The following is a 25,726-nucleotide window of genomic DNA, read 5'->3' as shown; positions in this document are numbered from 1 at the left end:
CAGATTTTTGAAGCCAAAGCCAGATACAGAACATAAACAGGGAACGGGTCATAAAGGAAAGACTGGGATTTCTCCTCTTTTCAAATCCATTCCTGGCTTTGGCTTCCAAAATCTGTCAGATAAATCTGTCTGTGTAAACGCACTGTTAGCGTGCTTTACACAGAGATTTATCTGACAAATTACTGAAGCCAAAGCCAGGAGTGGATTTGGAGAGGCAAAATCTCAGTCTTTCCTTTATGACCTGTTCTCTGTGTATAGTCTGTTCCTGGCTTTGGCTTCAAAAATCTGCCAGATAAATCTCTCTGTGTAAACGCACCCTAATGCTAAGTTTACACGAGGCGATTAATCATACGATTAACGATTTCGAAGTAACGATTTTTTTTTTATAACGATCAGCGTTTAGACGGTATGATATATCGTACGGAAAAATCTTTTGCGATCGTTTTGCGATCGCGCGCCCGCAGCCCGCCTCCCGCTCGCAGCCTGGCCCTCCGCTCATCCGCAGCCCCCTGCGCCGCCCCGATCGCCACCCCCCTGCCGCCGCCGCTCCGATCGTCCCCCCGCCGCTCCGGTCGCCTCCGCCGGCCGCAAGCATACGTTACCTGCTCCGCGTAGCAGGTCTTCGACATCCCCGACTCCCCTCTTCAGTGCACTGATTGCCTAAAGAGGGGAGCTGGGAATTTCAAACGGCTACTCTTCAGCCAATCAGTGCTCCTCTTCAGCACTGATTGGCTGAAGAGGAGCCGTTTGAAATTCCCGGCTCCCCTCTTCAGCCAATCAATGCAAGGCAGCACTGATTGGCTGAAGAGGAGCCGTTTGAAATTCCCGGCTCCCTTCTTCAGCCAATCAATGCAAGGCAGCACTGATTGGCTGAAGAGGAGCCGTTTGAAATTCCCGGCTCCCTTCTTCAGCCAATCAATGCAAGGCAGCACTGATTGGCTGAAGAGGAGCCGTTTGAAATTCCCGGCTCCCTTCTTCAGCCAATCAATGCAAGGCAGCACTGATTGGCTGAAGAGGAGCCGTTTGAAATTCCCGACTCCCTTCTTCAGCCAATCAATGCAAGGCAGCACTGATTGGCTGAAGAGGAGCCGTTTGAAATTCCCGGCTTCCCTCTTCAGCCAATCAATGCAAGGCAGCACTGATTGGCTGAAGAGGAGCCGTTTGAAATTCCCGGCTCCCTTCTTCAGCCAATCAATGCAAGGCAGCACTGATTGGCTGAAGAGGAGCCGTTTGAAATTCCCGGCTCCCTTCTTCAGCCAATCAATGCAAGGCAGCACTGATTGGCTGAAGAGGAGCCGTTTGAAATTCCCGGCTCCCCTCTTCAGCCAATCAATGCAAGGCAGCACTGATTGGCTGAAGAGGAGCCGTTTGAAATTCCCGGCTCACCTCATCAGCCAATCAGTGCACTGAAGAGGGGAGCCGGGATGTTGAAGACCTGCCACGCAAAGCAGGTAACGTATGGTCGCGGCGGGGGCGATCGGAGCGGCGACGGGGGGGTGGGGGGGTGTTGGGGTGGGCGATCGGAGCGGCGCACTACCTCTTTAATGCAAATCTTGGTTTGGTGCTCTCCCCATTAGGAGGCACCTCTTGGCAACGGGCTTCCTTCTCTGGAGAGAGGGATATCTGGCTATTCCCGTGTTTTGAGACTCGTAACTGAGGCTCACGGACCCCTTCTTTGCATATTCAAATTTTGTAGGGGGCAATCAGTGGAGACTCATTAACGAGTACTCCATTGGATTTTTCCGCTGTTCTCCCTGATTTCAGTGATTGTTTTTTGTTGCAAATCTAATTCCTAGGTCAAAAAGAGGGACCTGTAAAGGGGCAAAGAGGGACACAAGGTGTAAAGTGAAACTGGCTCAGTTGCCCCCAGCAACCAATCAGATTCCACCTTTCATTTTCCAGAGAGTCTGTGAGGAATGAAAGGTGGAATCTGATTGGTTTCTAGAGGCAACTGAGCCAGTTTTACTTTACACCATGTTTGATAAATCTCCCCCTGTCCCTCCAAAAAAGGGGGACTCTTAGGTATGTATACACATAGGGTGAGATGTGTCACTCAAGGCTGGCTTAGTGGGGAGTAGCTACCATTCACAACCCCAATGACTACTTAAAGGAGAACAACACCAAAGAAACCTTTTGCCTATAGAGTCACATTGGGCTCCAAAAAATCAATGCTCAAACATTCAAAAAGAAATATAGAAAAACAACAAAGAAAAATACAACATTTGAGCCACACAATTAATTTTCAGATAATTTAATTTACAAATTCATAAAGAAATAATTTATAAGGTACCTATAACATTACTCTTTAACCCCTAACGACCGCGGGCGTATATTTACGTCCTGCGGTCGTTAAGGAAGATCAGAGCGGGGCCACGCGGCAACCCCACTCTGAACCGCCCCGGGTGCCGCATGTAGCCCGGGACCGCGGCTATTACTGGGACCGTGCCCGCTAATCAGGTAATCAGATGCAGCTGTCAAAGTTGACAGCTGCATCAGATTACCTTCCGGAGCCGTTCCCTGGTGTCTAGTGGTGTGGATAGCTCCTCGGGGACGTTGCCCTGGAGGTGCGATCCACACATCCTTTACCGTCCGGGGTCTGCGCCGTAATGGCGCTGATGCTGGCTCGGCATTCGGTTGTTGTTATTTATAAAAAGCCCCCTCCCCTGATAAAAGTTTGAATCACCCCCCTTTCTCTGTAATAAATAAAAAATAAATAAATAAACATGTTTGCTATCGCCGCGTGCGTAATCGACCAAACTATTAATTAATCACATTCCCGATCTCGCACGGTAAACGGCGTAAGCGCAAAAAATCCCAAAGTTCAAAATTGTGCATTTTCAGTCGCATCAAATCCAGAAAAATTGTAATAAAAAGCGATCAAAAAGTCGCATATGCGCAATCAAGGTACCGATAGAAAGAACATATCATGGTGCAAAAAATGACACCTCACACAGCCCCATAGACCAAAGGATAAAAGTGCTATAAGCCTGGGAATGGAGCGGTTTTAAGGAACATATTTTTGTTAACAATGGTTTGAATTTTTTACAGGCCATCAGATACAATGAAAGTTATACATGTTAGATATCGTTGTAATCGTAACAACTTCACGGACATATATAACAAGTCAGGCGAATGGCGTAAAAAAAAATACCCCCCAAATAAACAAAATGCGTTTGTTTGTTTTTCACACTTTTTTTTTTTCCTGCTTTTGCAGTGTACTTTATGTGAAGTACAATTAGTGGCGCAAAAAATAAGGGCTCATGTGGGTTTCTAGGTGAAAAATTGCAAGTGCTATGGCTTTTTAAGCACAAGGAGGAAAAAACGAAAATGCAAAAAACGAAATTGGCCCTGTCCTTAAGGGGTTAAAAAGGAAGCAAGACAGACATACACAGCATAGGGGGAGAGGACCTCCTGACGAAGGGCGTGACCGAAAGGTGTGTTGGGGTGTTCTTGAGGGTTAGGGTGGGTTGACACTACGGAATTCTCGTGGATAAACTCCACGGAATTCCGTCAGCTGTCCGTGCGCCTTTCCACCGGCTCCATAGACACCATTCTATGGTCTGGTGTATTCCGCTATCCGCTGAAAGAAGTGACATATCACTATACGCCGGCCCATAGAATGGTGTCTATGGAGTCGGCGGAAAGGCGCGCGGCCTTGCGCGCAGACAGACAGCGGAATTCCGCGGACAGTATGAACCCACCCTAAGAGAGCTGCACGGCTCTGCTGCATGTGGTAAATATTTTTCAGCCCTATTCTACATTGTGTGGCATCCAATTACCTTAATCCAGCTGTCCCTTCTATATTGCACTTGCTATCTACGGGACCTTTTTCCCTGGTGTGGTTATATATGTTCACACAACCTTTACTGAATACTATACTACCTATACTACCTTTATGAATTACTAGTTTGGGACCGTCCATCTTCATTACAAACACACTTTGCCTTCATCATTTTCTATTGACATTATGCACTTAGCACTTTGATGTATATAAAATCCGTTGGCCAAAGTGTGTTATCTATTCAGTATTGTTTACATGTGTGGACGTGCATTCTCTCCCCCTATGCTGTGTATGTCAGTCTTGCTTCCTTTTTAAACAGTAATGTTATATGAACTGTATGAATTATTTGTATATGAATTTGTAAATAAAATTTATGAATTATTTATCTGAAAACTAATTGTGCGGCTCAAATGTTGTGTTCTTCTTTGGGGTTTTACTTAAAGGAGAAGTCCAGCGGAAATTTTTGTATTTCCCCCAAAAGTTATACAAATCCCCAGTATACACTTATTACAGGAAATGCTTATAAAGGGCTTTTTCCCTGCACTTACTGCTGCATCAAGGCTTCACTTCCTGGATAACATAGTGATGTCACGACCCAAATCCCAGAGCTGAGCTGGCTGTGGCTGCTGGAGAGGACACTGAGGGACACAAGGCACTGGAAGGACACTGAGCATCCCCCTAATTTGTTCCTGGCAGCCTTTTAAAAATTTTTCATTGTTAGGCTGCATTCCCACATACCGTGATCCTGACGGATGTACCGGAGTCCCCCCGCGCCCGGACAGCATCTGTAATTAGATGCTGGGAGCGGGGGAGACTGTATTCATAAGTAACACGCTGTAATGAATCCATCGCGCGGTGCTGTTACTACAGCGCGGTGCTTATGAATACAGTCTCCCCCGCTCCCAGCATCTAATTACAGATGCTGTCCGGGCACGGGGCTACTCCGGTACATGCATTCCACGTCCGTGATCCGTCAGGATCACGGAACGTGGGAATGCAGCCTCACTGTTTCATGCTGCCAGCTCCCACAACGTCTATTTTTGGCTGTTTTACAGCTTCCTTTTTGGATTAAGTACTCTATGGATTTACGTATCAGGACAATAAAAATGGTCAGTTTATCCTCCAGGACAATTGCTAGAAAAGTGTAATAGTTACACCAATCAGCTGAGGAGTGGGAAAATGCCCAATCCTTGGCTGAGTGGGTCTTTTAAACCTGCTTTTATATTTATCATCATCAGCCACACATCCTCCTGTGTAAGTTATGTGTGGCCGAGAACGGTATAAGGAAATGGATAGCACAGATATGTATATATCCATACTGTTAGTTTCCAGATCACAAGCAGCAGTGTATACTTACCATCAGTGCTGCCTGTCATCCGCCATCCATTCAGGCCATCCACCTTCATCCAGAATGATTGGCAGTCAGAGGAGATTGGGCCTGAGGATACAGCTGGCAGCAGAAGACTGGAGACCTGGATGCCGGATCACATGCAGGGCGGATGGTAAATATACACTGCTGCTTGTGATCTGGAAACAGCACGGATATATACATACGTGTGCTGTAAGTTTCCAGGGACGCACAAATTTCAGGTTTGCCCTCAGGCAGCAGAAAACCTACAATCTGGTGTACTTTGTTTTTCACACATGGCTTTTCCATTCTGGCTTTTTTAACCCCTTAACAACACAAGGCGTACATGTACGCCCTGGCGTCGCTAGGGGAGTCCAGAGGGGGGCCGCGATCCTGGCAGCTATCTGCAGCCCGGGACTGAGGCAATTAGCGAGCATGTGCTTGCTAATTAGCCATTTAAATGCAGCTGTCAAATAAATAAACATATTTCGCCCGAACTATTAATTAATCACATTCCTGATCTCGCACGATAAACGGCGTAAGCGCAAAAAAATTCCAAAATGCAAAATTGCACATTTTTGGTCACATCAAATCCCCAAAAATGTAATAAAAAGTGATCAAAATGTCACATAAATGTAATCAAGGTACCGATAGAAAGAACACATCATGGCACAAAAAATGACACCCGACACAGCCCCATAGACCAAAGGATAAAAGCGCTATAAGGGATGGTAATAGAGCAATTTTAAGGAACATTTATTTTTTAAAAAAGGTTTTATTTTTTTAAAAGCCATCAGATAAAAAAGAAGTTACACAAGTTACATATGGGAACATGTATAACATGTCAGTTTTACCCTGGGGCTAAAGCCGGATGATCACACCCAGTCGGTGAGTGCCATCTTTTCCTCATATCCCTGCAGCATTTATGCAAACAAGTCTGTCATTGCAAAGTACAATTAGTGGCGCAAAAAATAAGGGCTCATGTGGGTCTCTAGGTAAAAAAAAATCAAGTGCTATGGCCATATATACACAAGGAGGAAAAAACGAAAGTGCAAAAATAAAAATTGGACCAGGAAGGAAGGGGTTAATAAATAACGGCCTGCTGGGATGTGTGGTGCATCTGACACTGGAGTTACCTAGCACCAGGTGTTCTATTATCGTGCACACAATGATTACTTTCTTCTCCTCAGACTATTTCTGTGGCATAACACGAGGCTGGGTGCCCGTTGGATTTCTGCTCCGGGGTCTCCTCATAGTCAGCAGGGAGCAGTCTGGGCCACACAACACCCCGCTCATTCTCCTCACAATACTTCCCTATCGGACTGCTCTAGAGAACGGGAAGCCAGGGCTGGTAACATGCGTTTCTATAGAAACAGACTAACGAATCGATCGCAGACGCAGAATCACTGAGCTCCCGTAAATCGGATCTACTCGTACTGTCTGTTCTGCTGGTGTAGCGTGTTGTGAGGTCAGTGACGTGGTGACGTAGCACGCAGACGGTAACGGGTGGGAACCCTGTGAAGAAGCCTTCGGGGTGTCCAGGCTCGGGCGGCGATGGCGGATCCGGAGTTGGAAGCTATAAGGCAGCAGCGGCTGGCAGAGCTGCAGAACAGACAAGGGGTGAGAGGGGCGGTGCACACATCACCCAGCATGTGCGGGGGGGCTGCGGGATGTGCCCTCATATGTGCCCCAGTGTAGTCCAAGCACGTGTCTGCGGGCCCCCCCATCCACATGCGGACATTACCCCCCTAGTACATGTGTGCAGCCCACAGCTGTATGCACTGACGTCACTGCAGGCTATATACACCCAGGCCTGGGCTCTCTAAGCTATATATACACACACACACTGGCTGTGCCCTCTAAGCTATATATATATATATATATATATACACACACACACATACATACATACATACACTGGCTGTGGTCCACACCTTCACCCCCAGATCTCTGTACATTTAGACACTGAAGATATATTTCCTGTCCTGTGTGCCGGACTACATGAACCTATTACATAAGGGTGGTCGGGAAATATATCAGTAATAGGACACTGGCCCTATTACATAAGGGTGGTCGGGGAATATATCAGTAATAGGACACTGGCCCTATTACATAAGGGTGGTCGGGGAATATATTAGTAATAGGACACTGGCCCTATTACATAAGGGTGGTCGGGGAATATATCAGTAATAGGACACCCGCCCTATTACATAGGGGTGGTCGGGGACTATATCAGTAATAGGACACTGGCCCTATTACATAAGGGTGGTCGGGGAATATATCAGTAATAGGACACTGGCCCTATTACATAAGGGTGGTCGGGGAACATATCAGTAATAGGACACTGGCCCTATTACATAAGGGTGGTCGGGGAATATATTAGTAATAGGACACTGGCCCTATTACATAAGGGTGGTCGGGGAATATATCAGTAATAGGACACTGGCCCTATTACATAAGGGTGGTCGGGGAATATATCAGTAATAGGACACTGGCCCTATTACATAAGGGGGGTCGGGGAACATATCAGTAATAGGACACTGGCCTTATTAGATAAGGGTGGTCGGGGAATATATCAGTAATAGGACACTGGCCCTATTACATAAGGGGGGTCGGGGAACATATCAGTAATAGGACACTGGCCTTATTACATAAGGGTGGTTGGGGAATATATTAGTAATAGGATACTGGCCCTATTACAGAAGGGTGGTCGGGGAATATATTAGTAATAGGACACTGGCCCTATTACATAAGGGTGGTCGGGGAATATATCAGTAATAGGACACTGGCCCTATTACATAAGGGTGGTCGGGGAATATATCAGTAATAGGACACTGGCCTTATTACATAAGGGTGGTCGGGGAATATATCAGTAATAGGATACTGGCCCTATTACAGAAGGGTGGTCGGGGAATATATCAGTAATAGGATACTGGCCCTATTACAGAAGGGTGGTCGGGGAATATATTAGTAATAGGACACTGGCCCTATTACATAAGGGTGGTCAGGGAATATATCAGTAATAGGACACTGGCCCTATTACATAAGGGTGGTCGGGGAACATATCAGTAATAGGACACTGGCCCTATTACATAAGGATGGTCGGGGAATATATCAGTAATAGGACACTGGCCCTATTACATAAGGGGGGTCGGGGAATATATTAGTAATAGGACACTGGCCCTATTACATAAGGGTGGTCGGGGAATATATCAGTAATAGGACACTGTCCCTATTACATAAGGATGGTCGGGGAATATATCAGTAATAGGACACTGGCCCTATTACATAAGGGTGGTCGGGGAATATATCAGTAATAGGACACTGGCCCTATTACATAAGGGGGGTCGGGGAATATATTAGTAATAGGACACTGGCCCTATTACATAAGGGTGGTCGGGGAATATATCAGTAATAGGACACTGTCCCTATTACATAAGGATGGTCGGGGAATATATCAGTAATAGGACACTGGCCCTATTACATAAGGGTGGTCGGGGAAAAGTTGTCGGTCACTATTTGGCAGTTTGTTTCAGAGCTGGAAGAGTCCATTGTGTGGGGGGAGATCTGTGCTGTTCTATTCCTGGATGCTGGATGACTGTATATGAGCAGCAGTGTAATATGGAGATATCCTGTGTAATATAGAGGAGGAGGAGAAGACCCAAGTAGTGTAGCAGTAACCTCTGTCCTCAGTGTGGTGTTTTCGCTATGGCAACAGCTTGTGTGTTTTTCTTCAATGTGCTATGGCTACGTGTGTGTGTGCGCGCACTGTGGCTGCAGCAGGCAGTGTGTGTGTGCTATGGCTGCAGAAGGCAGTGTGTGTGCTATGGCTGCAGCAGGCAGTGTGTGTGCGTGCTATGGCTGCAGCAGGCAGTGTGTGTGCGTGCTATGGCTGCAGCAGGCAGTGTGTGTGCGTGCTATGGCTGCAGCAGGCAGTGTGTGTGCGTGCTATGGCTGCAGCAGGCAGTGTGTGTGCGTGCTATGGCTGCAGCAGGCAGTGTGTGTGCGTGCTATGGCTGCAGCAGGCAGTGTGTGTGCGTGCTATGGCTGCAGCAGGCAGTGTGTGTGCGTGCTATGGCTGCAGCAGGCAGTGTGTGTGCGTGCTATGGCTGCAGCAGGCAGTGTGTGTGCGTGCTATGGCTGCAGCAGGCAGTGTGTGTGCGTGCTATGGCTGCAGCAGGCATTGTGTGCGTGCTATGGCTGCAGCAGGCATTGTGTGCGTGCTATGGCTGCAGCAGGCATTGTGTGTGTCTGCGTGCTATGGCTGCAGCAGGCAGTGTGTCTGCGTGCTATTGCTGCAGCAGGCAGTGTGTGTGTGTGTTTGCTATGGCTGCAGCAGGCAGTGTGTGTGCGCATGCTATGGCTGCAGCAGGCTGTGTGTGTGCGCATGCTATGGCTGCAGCAGGCTGTGTGTGTGCGTGCATGCTATGGCTGCAGCAGGCAGTGTGTGTGTGTGCGTGCTATGGCTGCAGCAGGAAGTGTGTGTGTGCGTGCTATGGCTGCAGCAGGCAGTGTGTGTGCGCTTGCTATGGCTGCAGCAGGCAGTGTATGTGCGCATGCTATGGCTGCAGCAGGCAGTGTTTGTGCGCGTGCTATGGCTGCAGCAGGCAGTGTGTGCGCGTGCTATGGCTGCAGCAGGCAGTGTTTGTGCGCGTGCTATGGCTGCAGCAGGCAGTGTGTGCGCGTGCCATGGCTGCAGCAGGCAGGAGGGTGCGCGCGTGCTATGGCTGCAGCAGGCAGGAGGGTGCGCGCGTGCTATGGCTGCAGCAGGCAGGAGGGTGCGCGCGTGCTCTGGCTGCAGCAGGCAGGAGGGTGCGCGCGTGCTCTGGCTGCAGCAGGCAGCGTGCGCGCGTGCTCTGGCTGCAGCAGGCAGCGTGCGCGCGTGCTCTGGCTGCAGCAGGCAGCGTGCGCGCGTGCTCTGGCTGCAGCAGGCAGCGTGCGCGCGTGCTCTGGCTGCAGCAGGCAGCGTGCGCGCGTGCTCTGGCTGCAGCAGGCGGCTGCGTGCGTGCTCTGGCGGCAGCGTGCGTGCGTGCTCTGGCGGCAGCGTGCGTTGCGTGCTCTGGCGGCAGCGTGCGTGCGTGCTCTGGCGGCAGCAGGCAGCGTGCGTGCGTGCTCTGGCTGCAGCAGGCAGCGTGCGTGCGTGCTCTGGCTGCAGCAGGCAGCGTGCGTGCGTGCTCTGGCTGCAGCAGGCAGCGTGCGTGCGTGCTCTGGCTGCAGCAGGCAGCGTGCGTGCGTGCTCTGGCTGCAGCAGGCAGCGTGCGTGCGTGCTCTGGCTGCAGCAGGCAGCGTGCGTGCGTGCTCTGGCTGCAGCAGGCAGCGTGCGTGCGTGCTCTGGCTGCAGCAGGCAGCGTGCGTGCGTGCTCTGGCTGCAGCAGGCAGCGTGCGTGCGTGCTCTGGCTGCAGCAGGCAGCGTGCGTGCGTGCTCTGGCTGCAGCAGGCAGCGTGCGTGCGTGCTCTGGCTGCAGCAGGCAGAGTGCGTGCGTGCTCTGGCTGCAGCAGGCAGAGTGCGTGCGTGCTCTGGCTGCAGCAGGCAGCGTGCGTGCGTGCTCTGGCTGCAGCAGGCAGCGTGCGTGCGTGCTCTGGCTGCAGCAGGCGGCTGCGTGCGTGCTCTGGCGGCAGCGTGCGTTGCGTGCTCTGGCGGCAGCGTGCGTGCGTGCACTGGCGGCAGCAGGCAGCGTGCGTGCGTGCTCTGGCTGCAGCAGGCAGCGTGCGTGCGTGCTCTGGCTGCAGCAGGCAGCGTGCGTGCGTGCTCTGGCTGCAGCAGGCAGCGTGCTTGCGTGCGTGCTCGCTGCAGCAGGCAGCGTGCGTGCATGCTCTGGCTTCAACAGGCAGCGTGAGTGCGTGCGTGCTATGGCTGCAGCAGGCAGCGTGAGTGCGTGCGTGCGTGCTATGGCTGCAGCAGGCAGCGTGCGTGCGTGCTATGGCTTCAACAGGCAGCGTGCGTGCTATGGCTGCAGCAGGCAGCGTGAGTGCGTGCGTGCTATGACTGCAGCAGGCAGTGTGTGTGTGTGTGTGTGTGCAGGGCTATGGAGTCGGTAAGCCGCGACTCTGACTTGTGAAATTTATCAGGACCGACTTCCGACTCCGACTCCTGCTCCTTCATAAATGGCCGGTCATATACCAGGGGAGTTATTTATCACACTGGCTCAGCAGCTTCTCCCAAATGTCCCTACATGATCCTGAGGGAATAAGGAAACATATAAAGCAGATTCTCCTGTGTGTGCAGTGGATACAGCCAGTCTCCAGCCTCCATATCCTGAACTACTCACAACTAGACTAGATGAAGCAGGTGATCTTTTCCTGCGGACAATCTTCTATGTTTCTAACTAAATATTCACCATACACACAGAAACACTGCTAACAATGCCAGATCCCTGTAATATAGAGGTCAGCCATAGTGATATAGAGAGAGGTCACACATAGTGATATAGAGAGGGGTCAGACATAGTGATATAGAGGGGGGGGGTCACACATAGTGATATAGAGAGGGGTCAGACATAGTGATATAGAAGGTCACTGTGGGGGCACGCAATAGCATGCGCACACACACAGCCTGCTGCAGCCATAGCATACACACACACACCCACTCACACAGCCTGCTGTGGCCATAGCACACATACACACAGCCTGCTGCAGCCATAGCATACATACACACAGCCTGCTGCAGCCATAGTGCGTGCATGCGTGCACACACACACACACACACACACACACACACACACACACACAGCCTGCTATAGCATACACACACACACAGCCTGCTGCGGCCATAGCACACATACACACAGCCTGCTGTAGCCATAGCACACACACACACACAGCCTGCTGTAGCCATAGCGCACACACACACACACACACACACACAGCTGCAGCCATAGAACACTGAAGAAAAACACACAATCTTCTCCCAGAGAGAAAACACCACACTGAGGACAGAGGTTACTGCTACACTACTTATGTCTTCTCCTCCTCCTCTATATTACACAGGATAGCTCCATATTACACTGCTGCTCATATACAGTCATCCAGCATCCAGGAAGAGAACAGCACAGATCTCCCCCCACACAATGGACTCTTCCAGCTCAGAAACAAACAGTGACTGGCAACTTTTCCATGACCACCCTTATCTAATAGGGACAGTGTCCTATTAGAATGTTGCTCATAATATATATTCATGAGCAAAACTTGTAAAATTTATATCAAAATTCAATTCTACATTTTTTAAAGATTTTTTTTTAAAGCCGGAGTTGGTACATTTTATTCTGACTCGAACTTTGACTCCAGCCAAAACTAGCTCCGACTCCACGACTCTGACTCCACAGCCCTGGCTGTGTGTGTGTGTGTGTGTGTGTGTGTGCGCGCCCTATTGCTGCAGCAGGCAGTGTGTGTGTGCTGTGACTGCAGAAGGCAGTGTGTGTGTGCTATGGCTGCAGCAGGCAGTGTGTGTGTATGCTATGGCTGCAGCAGGGTGTGTGTGTATGTGTGTGCTATGGCTGCAGCAGGCTGTGTGTGTTTGAGAGAGAGAGGGACAGAAATTAAAGAAGTGTTCTGGGCAACAGTGAAAAACCCAGGGGGGACAGGGGGTGATGGGATCATAATAAAGTCGTCCTATTTGCCTGTCCTCGTGCCCCTGCAGTGCATTGTCACTGCTCATGGTCCCCCAACGGGCTCCCCACCTTCTGATGTCATGGCCCCACTCAGAAATGCCCACTAAGCCAATCAGTGAGTGAGGCGGGACACAGCTGCAGTCACTGACTGGCTAAGCGGGTAGTTCCTGTGGGGCCGGAATGATTCAGGAGTGCGGACACTGACAGAGCTGATACACCTGAGCTTATGTCTGACCTCTATACCACAGGTTCCTGACATTGTTAGCAATTTTCCTTTGTACATAGTGAAAATTTAGTTAGAAATAGGAAATTGAAAGAAGAAAAAGACCACCTGCTCCATCTAGTTCTTCAAGACATGGAGTTTGGAGACTGGCTGCATCCACTGTGCGCACATAGGAGAATTTGTTTTATATCTTTCCTTATTCCAACAGGGGTCACCCCAGGATCATGTAGGATATTAGGGAGAAGCTGCTGAGTTAGATCTACTCTACACCAGTGTGATAAATAACTCCCCTGGTGTCTGACTGGCCATTTATGAAGGAATCGGTCTCAGAGCCTGATAAAATTTCAGTGTCTGAGTTGGAGCTGCGGCTTACCGACTTCACAGCCCTGGCACGAAGAATAATAATACTAACATTCCTGTTTTCTTTCCCAAGTCTCGCTGGGGTTCTGTTTCTTACAAGTCTCTTCTCTCTGTCTGCAGGATGCTGGGGGTGATCAGGCTCAGCAAGAGGCCAAACAAAGGTAACATTGTGTGTGAGAGTCTGAGGGGGCCACTACAACCCACATTAGCAGCCAGGTGACCCCAGGTGCAGTTTGTAATAGTACATATTCCAGCTCAGTAGACAGGAGTAATACAAGGGGAAGTAGTGATGTCATGTCCCAATATAACATGACCTAAAGGGGTTATCCACCTAAGGCCCTGTTTACACTGAGCAAGAACATCAGAATTCCGTGGCGGAGCTCTCCACCGCGGAATCCCGCCGTGCTAAGTGTGCTGCTTTGAGTGAATAAGAGGGTGCGCACTCCTCCGCTGCCACCACTCTCCGCTCATAGATGTAACGTGTAGTGCAGGTTTAGATCTCTTGCTTGCTAACTGTGAATGAAAACATTCTAGTTCCATACAGACTCTTTAGAACATCCATAACACTTACAATATACAGAGCTGCAGCTGTAACACATTGACAGGTACATATGCATGCATTCACTGACATCAAGCAGAGATAGAACTATACCTTTCCATATTACAGAAACCTAGGCTCAGGGACACATGGAAGTCTATGGAAGCCGCACAGCTGCATGGAGATGATGCAGATTATGTCTCCTGGGGGTCGGGTTACCAAGTCAATAGACAGCTAACCCGGCCCCCAGAGAGGAGATCACATGACCTGTGACTACAAAAGGAGGGGGGAAGAAGGAGCTTAGCTTGGTCAGAGTGCAAAGGGTGCAAGATAGGTTATATATGTATATTAGACATACGGTGGTATTGGGAAGGGGGATTGTTTAGAATATTGTTGTTTTTTTACCAGGATAACCCCTTTAAGCTCCTCCCTTAAATGAGTATTCAGGCTAACATTTTTTTTACATTTCTTTAAAGGGAAACTGTCAGCAGGTTAGATAAATCGAACCTGCTGATAGGTCCCTATTGTACACAGGGCACTAAGGATAAAGGCATGTCTCTTACCTTCATCTTCAGCGCTTTTTTCATGCAGTTTGTAGTTTAATACTGTGTCTAGTAAGGCCATTTGGAGCATTGGAGGCGGGGCTACAGCCCCTAGACCACCAATCCAGCCCATTCCACTGATAATCAATAGAAGGGGCAGATTGCATCCATGCTCTGGGGGCTGTAGCCCTCCCCCCAGTGCACCAAACGGCCTTACTAGACGCGATGGTAAACTACAAACTGCATGAAAACAGCACTGAAGATAGACATACCTTTATCCTTAGCGCCCTGTGTGCAAGATTAGATTTGTCTAACCTGCTAATAGTTTCCCTTTAATATAGCAATATAACGTTATTTACGGGGTTATATACAATTTAAAAAAAAAACCACACTATCTTGCATATACAGCACCATCCATCTTTCAGCTGACTGACAGTCAAACAAGCAGGGACAAGTATAGGAGGGTGAATGAGCAGGCGTTACAGCCCTCGGGACTTTGTGGGGTTTAGGAAAGCCTCTATGACACTTTGCACTAGAGCATAAGATAATTTCTGTAGGTTGTGGAAGCACAGCTGGATATATGCCCAATAGAAACAGCTCAGCAAAGTCACGACACACCTGTATCAGACTCGCCCCGTGGTAAAGGCCAATAGACGAATAAAGATTTTATGCCCAGCAGCCAGGGTAGCTATTAAAAAAAGACATGATCCATATCTACAAAGAGAACTGTTGCCCCTTCAGAAATCAGTGGAGGTCTGGGTTCATCCACCCCACCAATAGCTTCTATGGATTTGTCAGAAAATATGCATTTATACTTCAAGGTGACCTGTGAAATGAAAATATATTTATAGGCCAACCGAACATAAACCCCCTGTACCTAGCAGAAAGAAAGCATTGGTAGTACACGTCTCTTCATATTGCTTCTCTTATTTCAGGGAGGAGGAAATGAGGAATAGCATCTTATCTCAGGTTCTGAGCCAGGCTGCCCGGGCCAGATGTAAGTATGCACTGAGCTTTCAAAGAATACCTTCATATTTGCCACATTTTACCCACCAAAAACTTATAGTACTCCCTGCTGCCATCTCTGTCTGTGACAGGAACGGTCCAAAGCAGCAGCAAATCCCCATAGACAGAGATGGCAGCAGAGAGCACTCTGTCAGACTGGGAAGAACACACCACTTCCCGCAGGACATTCAGCAGCTGATGAGTACATGAAGGCTTGAGATTTTTAAAGTGATTTACACATCTGTATAACTTCCTGACACCAATTGAGTACTCCAGTTAAAAAAAAATCTGAATGCCCACAATACCATTTTTATCTTTGATTTGAGGTGCTATTACCCTAAAAAGAAGACCCCAGACTGGCTGAGCAGAGTAAGCAGCAGGATTTTTTTTTTTTTTGCAACTGTAGATCGTGGTTGCAGTTCTATTCACTGTCTGGCGGAGTAGTACAACTAGACAATGCAGCATAGTGGTTCTTGGCCATGTGAACAGGAAACATTGCGTAGTCCTAAACTTAATGAGGATTTCCCTGGAAATTTAAAAAACAGACAAGGGTGTGCAAGAAAACAAACTAGTATACTCACCTATCCCCATGCCTCCGTTGCGCCGCTCCTGGGTCCCACTGATGCCTACCGGCTGTCATCTGCGGCTGCAATCCAGGTATGCCATGTTCCGGCTCTTCCATCTTAAAGGGGTAGTGCGGCGCTAAAAAATTATTCACAGAATAACACACATTACAAAGTTATACAACTTTGTAATGTATGTTATGTCTGTGAATCGCCCCGTTCCCCGTGTCCCAAACAGGAAACTTTCCTGCCTTTTTTATGGGTGTCTCTCTATGACAGCCTTGCACCTGACCCATTGCTACACAGTTTTCCATGAAGCGCACATTCTACAGCATGATGAAAACATTTCACCCTAGAATAAGTACAGTTAATGGGCACTGTTAATAAAAGGTATAATGGTGATCATTAAAGGGGTGCTTCAGCAATTAAAACATTTTTTTTATAGTGCTGGGGCTGCATAGAAAATAAAGATCCAATTGTTACCCAACCACATTAGGTGTCTTTAATTACCCTGCTGAACGCTCTCGCCACTACTTCCAAGACAGACTCATTTCATCAATGACTATAGGGCTATAAACAGACTATAAACAAAGATCCAGTCATAAAGTAAAGCCTGAGATTTCTCTTCTTTTCAAATCCATTCCTGGCTTTGGCTTCAAATATTTGGCAGATAATCTTTGTGTAAATGGACGTTAAAGCCTGACATTGCCACGACCAAATGATTGGCTAAGTCGGCTGCTACTTTTGGAACGCATCTGTTTGGAAGTCGTGTTGAAAACTTTCAGCAGAGGACCCGAAGATGTCACAGGAGGACCCGGAAAGAGCTTGGTTAGCGAAGAATAGGATGATTATTTTCTATACAGCCTCAGTGCTATAAAATATATCTATCTATCTATATAAATAAATAGAATTTTGATTTTTTTTTTTTTACCCCTTAAAGGGGTACTCTGGATATATCCAGAGTACCCCTTTAAGTGATAAAAAAAGCAAAATTCTATCTATTTACCATCTACACAGAATCATCATATATTTAAAAAGGATGATAAATAAATAAGTTATGTTAAGGGTAGCTTCACACACTCTGTATCGCAATGGATTTTCTGCTGTGAATCCGTAGCAGATTTGACTAAATGAATGAACACAGCATAAAATCTGCACTGTCAAATCTGCTGCGGATCCGCAGCAGAAAATCCTCTGCGATACGGTGCGTGTGCAGCTACCCTAAAGGGGTATTCTGCCCAAAGTAAACTTTTATTATGTTTCTGTCCCTGGGGAGAATATAACAAACAGCCTATTCTTACCTTTCTGCGCTCCTCCGTCTTCTTCAGGTCCTCGCCTTCGCTTCTGAGACAGACTCTTTTAGCAGTGACAGTCTGTTCAGCCAATCACTGGCCGCAGCACTGTCCAGTCTTGATCAGTGATTAAATGAGTGGGCTGTCACCGCCAGATGTGTCCATCTCAGAAGTGCAGGCAGGATCATTCAGACTGGACCAGAAGATGTCACAGGAGGACATCAGGGGAGCATGGAGAGGCAAGAATAGGCAGTTTATGTTCTCCTCAGGGACAGCAATATATTAAAACTTTACTTTGGGAGGAAGAAGACCGCACTTTCAAAGGATTTAAAATTTAATATCACATCAGATGTGTGACATTTCAGCTGTAATAGCCTTTGTAAAGCTGGCGGAATCTTGCGCATCTGATGTGATATTAATTTTGGAATCCTTTGGAAGTGCTGTCTTCTCCTTTGTTTTGGACTTATGACCTTCTGGGCCTGGTTTGGTGAGACGTGCACCCACCTGCAATAACATTATTCCCTATCTGTGCTTCTTCCTTTTCCTTTAAGAAATCAGATCCCTGTGATGAATGTGTTGTAATTAGTTTTCTATTACACAGTGAACAACTTGGCACTAGTGAAACCTGAAAAAGCCAAAGCTGTGGAAAATTACCTAATACAGATGGCAAGATTTGGGCAATTAGGTGGAAAGGTGGGTTTGCTTCTCCAAGTTATTGACCCTATTTTTACACATATTAAGTGGAATTTATTTTTATAAGGTGACTGCTTGACCATTGAAAAAAAATATATTGTTTGTTTGTTTGTCTGCCCTGGAAATCCTACCAATCCATGACATACAATCCTCAAGGTACACAGATTCATCCAGGCTTAAAGGGGTACTCCGGGCTGGGGTTATTTTTAGTATATGGCCAGGAAGGGGTTGGATATAGAAGCCGCCGGACACTTACCTCCCCGGTTCCAGTGCCGGGTCCTGGATCGCGCCGTTCCGTTCTCCCGTCCAGCTGCCGCTTCCTGGTCTGAGCTGCGGCTTCAGACGTGACGTCTCAAGGCAGCTCAGCCATTCAGCGGCCGAGGTGGGACTCCACTACGACCGCTGAATGGCTGAGCTGCCTTGAGACTTCACGTCTGAAGCCGCAGTTCAGACCAGGAAGCGGCAGCTGGACGGGACAACGGGACGGCGCGATCCGGGACCCGGCACAGGAACCGGGGAGGTAAGTGACCCACGGCCTCTATATCCACCCCCTCCCCGGCCTTACAATAAAAATTACCACAGCCTGTAGTACCCCTTTTAACATGATGTAGTCAGTGGGAAAAAAAGCAGCTCTGTCTTTTTGCTGGCTTCACTTCTTTTTCATTTGCCTTTCATTGTTTGTCATCACATGAAAACTATTAACAAGCAAGTTAGCTGCCGTTGACAGCTGCTGTTTATTTATGCTCATACTTGTCTTATGTATGAAATTTATGACAGTATGTTGCATTTATGACAGTAGAAAAATGCAAAGGTAACAGCATCAAGGCGTAGGTAAAGTGCAAAAAAGAAGTGTTTATTCCCTCATGGCAATAACATAGCAGCAACGTTTCGACCACAGGGTCTTTCTCAAGCTGATACAATATACAAATGAACAGGGTATATATACAACATACAACCAATCACATGTTTAGGTTAGCAAGTAGTTGCCAAGTACATAATTAGCTTTATTAACCCTCATCACCAAAAAAGTTTTGTCAGTGAACATGTTGACTTACATATTAAAAGCAGACAATCCCCCAGGACTTGTATCCAACCGACTCCATGGTACAGCTAGAGCGCCCTAACATCGGCGTCTTGCCGGTGTCACTGCGCAGGTGCAGGGTATAACCAATCAACAGTCCGCTGATGCTAACACACCGGTCAGCTGACCGGTGTTATGGCAACCGCGACACTCTCACGGCATGATAGTACAAAAAGAAAAAGGAAAAAAAGGGGAACAAAATTGGGATGAAAACAACAAATGGACTATGGACTCTGTCCTGATGGACTACAGGAACGGTAACTTTGTTTCATCTATTTTTTATGCGATTTTTTCATTATTTTGAGTCTCTGAGGGACTACTTAGGTGTGCTATGGTATTTTTTTGCCTTTTTGCATTTATGACAGTGATATAGTGCAACTGGTCGGTCAGTCATCCTTGATGGATTTGTGGTCACACATACAACTGCCACTTGCTTGTGACTTCTCTATGGCTTGGCTATTTTCTTTACAGCCAAGTCACAAGTTCAACAAAGTCACAGTACAGCAAGCTGTAAAATGTATTTTGGTTGCATGATTTGGATGAGACTTGCTGTCACATAACCAAAGTAGCCCTAGCCCAAAAGTATATTAATGGTGGTGAGGGGGTGATTATGTACACTGTGATGGCTGCCGGGTAACATACCTATTGCTCTCCTCAGCTTTCTGAACAAGGACTAATAGAGATTTTGGAGAAAGTGAGCCAACAGACAGAAAAGAAAACGACAGTGAAGGTAAAAGGCTTATTTTATTTTCAAACTTAGTGTCTGTATTCCTAGTACAGAATGCAGACAGTAAGCAGAATGCAGTCCATAACTCAAAGACATAAAAGGGAAAAAAATAACTGTTTGACTTCCTCTTGTCTCCAGCTTGGTGGGGTTTTGCAACTCAGTTCCATTGAAGTGAACGGAGCTTATTTGCAAACCATGCCTGAACTGGAGACAAGTCATGTTGTCTCTGGAAGATAGTGGCCATGTCATGTTTTTCTAATGCTGGATAACCCCTTTAAAATGAATCTGTCACTTCCTAACAACAGTGTATCATCCGTGTAGACTAATTACCCATTTAAATGCCACTGTCTACACTGACAACAGTATTAAATGGCTTAAAAAACCAATCCATAATGGTGTAGTAGCATGATTGCCCTGCCATGCTATTGGGGCCTCCCTACTTCTGGCTGGGCCAGGGCTCATCACTCGATTACTATAGGCACCAGCAGCCCATAGTAATAGAGTACTGATCTGTCAGATAAATCTCTCTGTGTAAACACAACATTAGCTGTAGTGGTGCTAGGGCCCAGGAAGTCATAAGCCCTGCCACCATGGCACTTTTTTCCTTTTGAGTTATGTACTGGATTCTGCTTACTGTCTGCATGTAAAAATGTCATTGTCTAACTCACGGAGTTATGTACCAACTATATTTACTGAAAACAAATTACAGATTCTTTTTTTTTTTTTTTTTTTAGGCCTCTCAGACACTTGTTTTTCATTTTGTCAATCCCACTGTTCAAGAGCCATGACTTTTTTTTTTTTTTTTTTTTTTTAGTTGTAAAATTCTTTGTGTCGATAAAAATGTTATATATTGCCATCTGGGAAAAAGAGCTCTCTCTGCTAGGGTGTATTTTGCCATGTTTGTCAAATTTTGCATAAAGCTTTTATTGTCTGTCACTGGGGGGTAAGAGTGTAATTTTCTAATTGAAAACATAAGGGTCCATTTACACAGAAAGATTATCTGACAGATTATCTGCCAAAGATTTGAAGCCAAAGCCAGGAATGGATTTGAAAAGAGGAGAAATCTCAGTCTTTCCTTTTTACCTGATCTCTATAGTCTGTTTCTGGCTTTGGCTTCAATTCTCTGGCAGATAATCTGTCAGATCTTTCTGTGTAAACTGACCCTTAATTGTAACCAAATATTACACATAGCGATGCGCAGTTGGCGGTCGAAGATTTTAGGCCAGGACCAAAAGACACGATCAGCTGATTGTTGTAATTGGCTGATTGTTGTGTCTATTATAGGGAGCAATAATGTGCCGAAATGCCCCTTAGCAGCAGTAAAGTTAAAGTATTTGTTCTGGACTCCTTATCTAAATTCTCTCTATATTCTTTAGCGATATGGCCCCTCCCGACCATTAACTGTGTAGGACTGCTCAAGACTTGGTCTCAGCAGTTACATACAGTATCTGATGAGTCTCCCCTGATGTATCACTAATGCTGCTGCTACTTAGTTAAAATGTAATGTGATATACAGTGGTACCTCGGTTTTAAAACTGCTTAAAACTCAAACTGTATTTTCAAGGAAAGTTTGCTTTGGTTCTCAAACTCTTGCTCAGTTCTCAAACACTTTTCGGACCCCCAGTCTTGAAGTACTTGGTATCTAAACGTTTTTGTCAGCATGGATGGTGGGCTGTATGTGGTGACTTTAGCACTGGTGAGGCTTCAAATACAGTACAGTACTATATAAGACTGCTGGAGTGCATATACAGTACAGTAGTACAGTCAGTGCACCATCATCTTCCATCCTGTACTGTATAAGACTGCTGGAGAGCATATACAGTACAGTAGTAGTACAGTCAGTGCACCACCATCTCCCATCCTGTACTGTATAAGACTGCTGGAGTGCATCTACAGTACAGTAGTACAGTCAGTCAGTGGCGGTCTTTGGCACCAAGCACCCCAAGCGATCGCTTGGGGCCCCCAACATCCAGGGGGGCCCCCACGCCTCGCTCTTGTGCTCAAGACTGCTGGACAGGGCCGCTGCCCCGCTCGCTGCTGCCATCTGAACTGTAACTATGAGCACTCGTAATGAGCGCTCATAGTTACATGCAGCAGCACTTACAGGGTGGGAGCCATTGGCTCCCTTCCTGTCAGTCACTCTTGTGGCTTCAGGAAGGCAGCTTTGTCCTTGTGGTGCCGGCGCTCCAGTGACATCACTGGAGCATCGGCGCCAGGACAAGGGGAGTGCGGCCTCTTGTGATCGCAGGGAAAACCCTTCCTGCGGCCACAAGAGTGAAGAGAAGAGGAGACGCCCGGACCCAGTTGAGTATAAGTGTTTGTTTTATTGTGTTATATACTATATGGGAGGGGGAGCACACAGGGGTCTGTTTAACTGGGGGAGCACACATCGGGGGTCTATATAAAAGGGGGGAGCACACAGGGGGGCTATAGACTACTGGGGCTTCACAGAGGGGTCTATATACTACTGGGGGCAGCACACAGGGGGTCTATATACTACTTGGGGCAGCAGAATGGGGTCTATATACAAGTTGGAGAGCACACGGGAGGTCTATATCCAAGTGGGGAAGCACACAGGGGGGCTATATACTACTGGGGGAGCACACAGGGGTCTATATACTACTAGTGGGGCACACAGGGGGTCTATATTCTACTAGGGGAACATACAGGGGGTCTATATACTACTTGTGAGGCACACAGGTGGTCTATATATAACTGGGGGAGCACACAGGTGTCTGTATACTACTGGGGGAACCACACAGGGGGTTTAAATACTACTGGAGGAGCACACAGGGGTCTATATCAAAGTGGGTAGCACACAGGGGGCTTAATACCCCTGAGGAAGCACACAGGGGGCCTATATACTAGTGGGGGAGCACACAGGGGGTATATACAACTTGGGGCAGTACACAGGGGGTCTATATACAACTGGGGCAGCACACAGGAGGTCTATATACTTCTGGGGGAGCTCACGGGGGGGCTATATATAACTGGGGGAACACACAGGGGTCTATATACTGCTGGGGGAAGCAAACAAGGGGTATATACTACTGGGGGCAGGACACAAGGGGTATATACTATTGGGGGCAGCACACAAGGAGTATATATTACTGGCGGTAGTGCACAAGGGGTATATACTTCTGGGGGCAACACACAGCGGTCTATTGTTTTGGAATGCGTTTCGAAGGGGGGGGGGCAGACATAACTTCGCTTGGGGCACCAGAAATGCCAAGACCGCCCCTGCAGTCAGTGCACCAACATCTTCCATCCTGTACTGTATAAGACTGCTGGAGTGCATCTACAGTACAGTAGTAGTACAGTTGGTGCACAACCATCTTCTATCTGTTACAATGCTGGGGGGGGGGGTGCACTATACAGTAAGGGATGAGTGAGGAGTTAGTGACTACTGTACTATAATTGCTGGTTTTGTTGAATGTTTCTTGTGTATAATGTCCTGTACAGTATATAGTGCTGCTCTGTACTGTAGTGATTATACTGGGCACTTTTTAATGTAATATATGGGTACTGTATGTAATTATTGGTGGGTGCTTGAACCAATTAAACACACTTACATTATTTCCTATGGGAAGACACTGCTCTTAAACTGCCTTCCGGAACCAATTTAGTTCAAGAACGGAGGTACCACTGTGTATATATAATTTTTTTTATTTTATTAAGTGTATTTTATTATTTATTAAGTGTTATAACTTTAAGGGGAAAAAAAATCATTTGTTTTCTCCGGATTACCCCTTTTAAGTCCATGGTGACTTAAAGGAATTATCCAGTGCAACAAAAACATGGCCACTTTCTTTTAGAGACAACACGACCCTTGTCTCCAGTTCAAGTGTGGTTTGCAATTAAGCTCCATTCACTTCAATGAAACTGGGCAGCAAAACCCTGCCCAAGCTGGAGACAAGAGTGGTGCTGTCTCTGGAAGAAAGTGGCCATGTTTTTGTAGTGCTGGATAACCCCTTTTAATCCAGGGCACTGGACTTTAGAGGAGAGTGTGGATCAGCTAGCCCTCATTACCTACAGAGTTCCAGTTTTAGGCTATTTTTAAACAGTTGTCGTTTGATGGCTGTCATTGTGAGGCCAAATGACAGCCATGATTATGAATTAATGGCCCTTATTTGGCCTGAAAATGATGGTTGTCAAAAGGCCAAAAAAGTGGTTGTTAGAAAATAGCCTTAATCGCTCTGAAGATGGAGGATCAATTTCTTCTGTACTGGATTTTAGTGCCACTCTTTGGCTAATAAAATTTCTTCTTTTTCTTCCAGTTTAACAGAAGGAAGGTGATGGACTCTGATGAGGAAGATGACTGAGGTGAGGCTGGCTCGGCACTTACTCTGCACCAGGAGGACTTGCCCTACATTGAGAAGCACTGAACCGAATATTGATCTGTGGGATATCTAATTTCTGAGGGGATTTTTTTTCTTTTCTGTTTGAGCAACTGTATATTGTGTTAATTTCTCAGAGCTCAAGTATTACCCCCTTTTAAATAGTAAATTATTTGGACTGTTCATTGTAAAAAGTTGCTCTGACTCTAAAATAACCTTGAAAACATTTTGTACTAGAGGGGTGGAAATGACAGCAATATCTGACCGTTGTGTCATTGCTTTCTCCAAAAATGCAAAATAAAATTTTGTGCGTATTGGTGTTTTTTTCATGTGAAGAATATTGTCCTGGAAGTTTGTAGGGTGAAGTATTGCGACCCACAGAATATACCACACAAACTTTAAGGGTTTATCTGATGATAGGAAACTTTTTAATAAATAATAAAAGGTATGCTTACCTCTCATGCTCCCTTGGTCTCTTCATGGGTTGTATTCAGTGTCCCCCACTGATTGCAGTCATCTCCACTTCCGAGGCAAACTCATCTCAGGAGTGACAGCTTGCTCGGCCAATCACTGGCCATGGAACTGTCCCGTTTCAGTCAGTGAGTAGCTGAGACGACTGTCACTCCTGAGATGAGTTTGGTTTGGAAGAGGGGGGGGGGGCAGAGAGGTAAATATAGGTAATAGGAATCATTTATAAGATGTCAGCTGTGTGCTGCTGCGCTGATAATAGTTATTACACAGCTTAAAGTCTCTGACCACCTCTGCAATTTTTTTGTGTTTCCTGAATGCAAAACTAATCCCTTAGTGGCCAACCCATAATCTAAGACCTATAAACTTTATCTTTCACTTGACTGAACTAAGTGGGGGCTTGTTTTTGGTGAAAAGACGTACACAGTGAAACCTTGGATTACAAGCATTATTTGTCCAAGAATGTGCAATCTAAATCACTCTTATTACTAAGCAAATTTTCCCATGAGAAATAGTTAAAACACAGATGATTCATTCCGCATACCAAAAATAAGGTAGGTGATGTGTTCTTTACCAATAGTGTTGTTGGTACAGAAGGGGTTAATCGGTTAACTCTCCCTCCACACACAATTATTCAGATGGCACTGGTATCAGCAGGGTTGTAGCCATCTGCCTTGAGCAACTATCCATAAAGGGGTTAATACAGGGGTCAGAGGGAAGCAGCGGTAATGCACTATCCAATGCCTTATGTAGGCATGATGGTGGAGATGTCTGAACAAGGCCCCAGGAAGTTTAAGCACTCATTTGCTTACGTCTGTGCATGCAGGATCTAGGCTGTAGCGGGGCACAGCAGCCTCACTTCCCTGGCAGCAGAGAGAGAGGAGATAAAGCCAAGCTGCTTGCTTCCACAAGAGCATTTTGCTGCATGGTCCCTGAAGCTGACAGAAAGCAGAGGAGACTCAGAAAGACGTCTGATTACTGAGTTGATCAGGTAGCAGTGGGGACACAGTAGGGCTGGGCGATATACAGATACTTCATAAACTGTAAGAGTTTGTAAAGTTGAGGCACTCACCACCGCATCTTCATAAAATAAATAGCTTTATTCACATAAATGCAGGTACATAGATACAGACGAGTGAATGATATACAGATACTGTTTAA

At 46.8% G+C, this 25,726-nt stretch overlaps 1 protein-coding gene across 1 annotated transcript; it reads left to right on the top strand.

The window, feature by feature from the left end:
- The first annotated feature begins 6,507 nt into the window (after positions 1-6,507).
- Positions 6,508-24,232, top strand: PDCD5 (programmed cell death 5). The gene is made up of 6 exons (XM_069968564.1): positions 6,508-6,749; positions 13,440-13,480; positions 15,335-15,396; positions 17,861-17,952; positions 19,692-19,763; positions 24,038-24,232. The coding sequence occupies exons 1-6, from the start codon at positions 6,684-6,686 to the stop codon at positions 24,080-24,082; spliced, it is 378 nt and encodes a 125-aa protein (XP_069824665.1). The 5' UTR covers positions 6,508-6,683; the 3' UTR covers positions 24,083-24,232.
- The last annotated feature ends 1,494 nt before the right edge of the window (positions 24,233-25,726 follow it).

This window comes from Dendropsophus ebraccatus, chromosome 4 (assembly GCF_027789765.1).
Source record: "Dendropsophus ebraccatus isolate aDenEbr1 chromosome 4, aDenEbr1.pat, whole genome shotgun sequence".
In the NCBI taxonomy this organism is placed as follows: domain Eukaryota; kingdom Metazoa; phylum Chordata; class Amphibia; order Anura; family Hylidae; genus Dendropsophus; species Dendropsophus ebraccatus.
The sequence above is the reverse complement of the archived record's forward strand: the minus strand, read 5'-3'. Positions and strand labels throughout refer to the sequence as shown.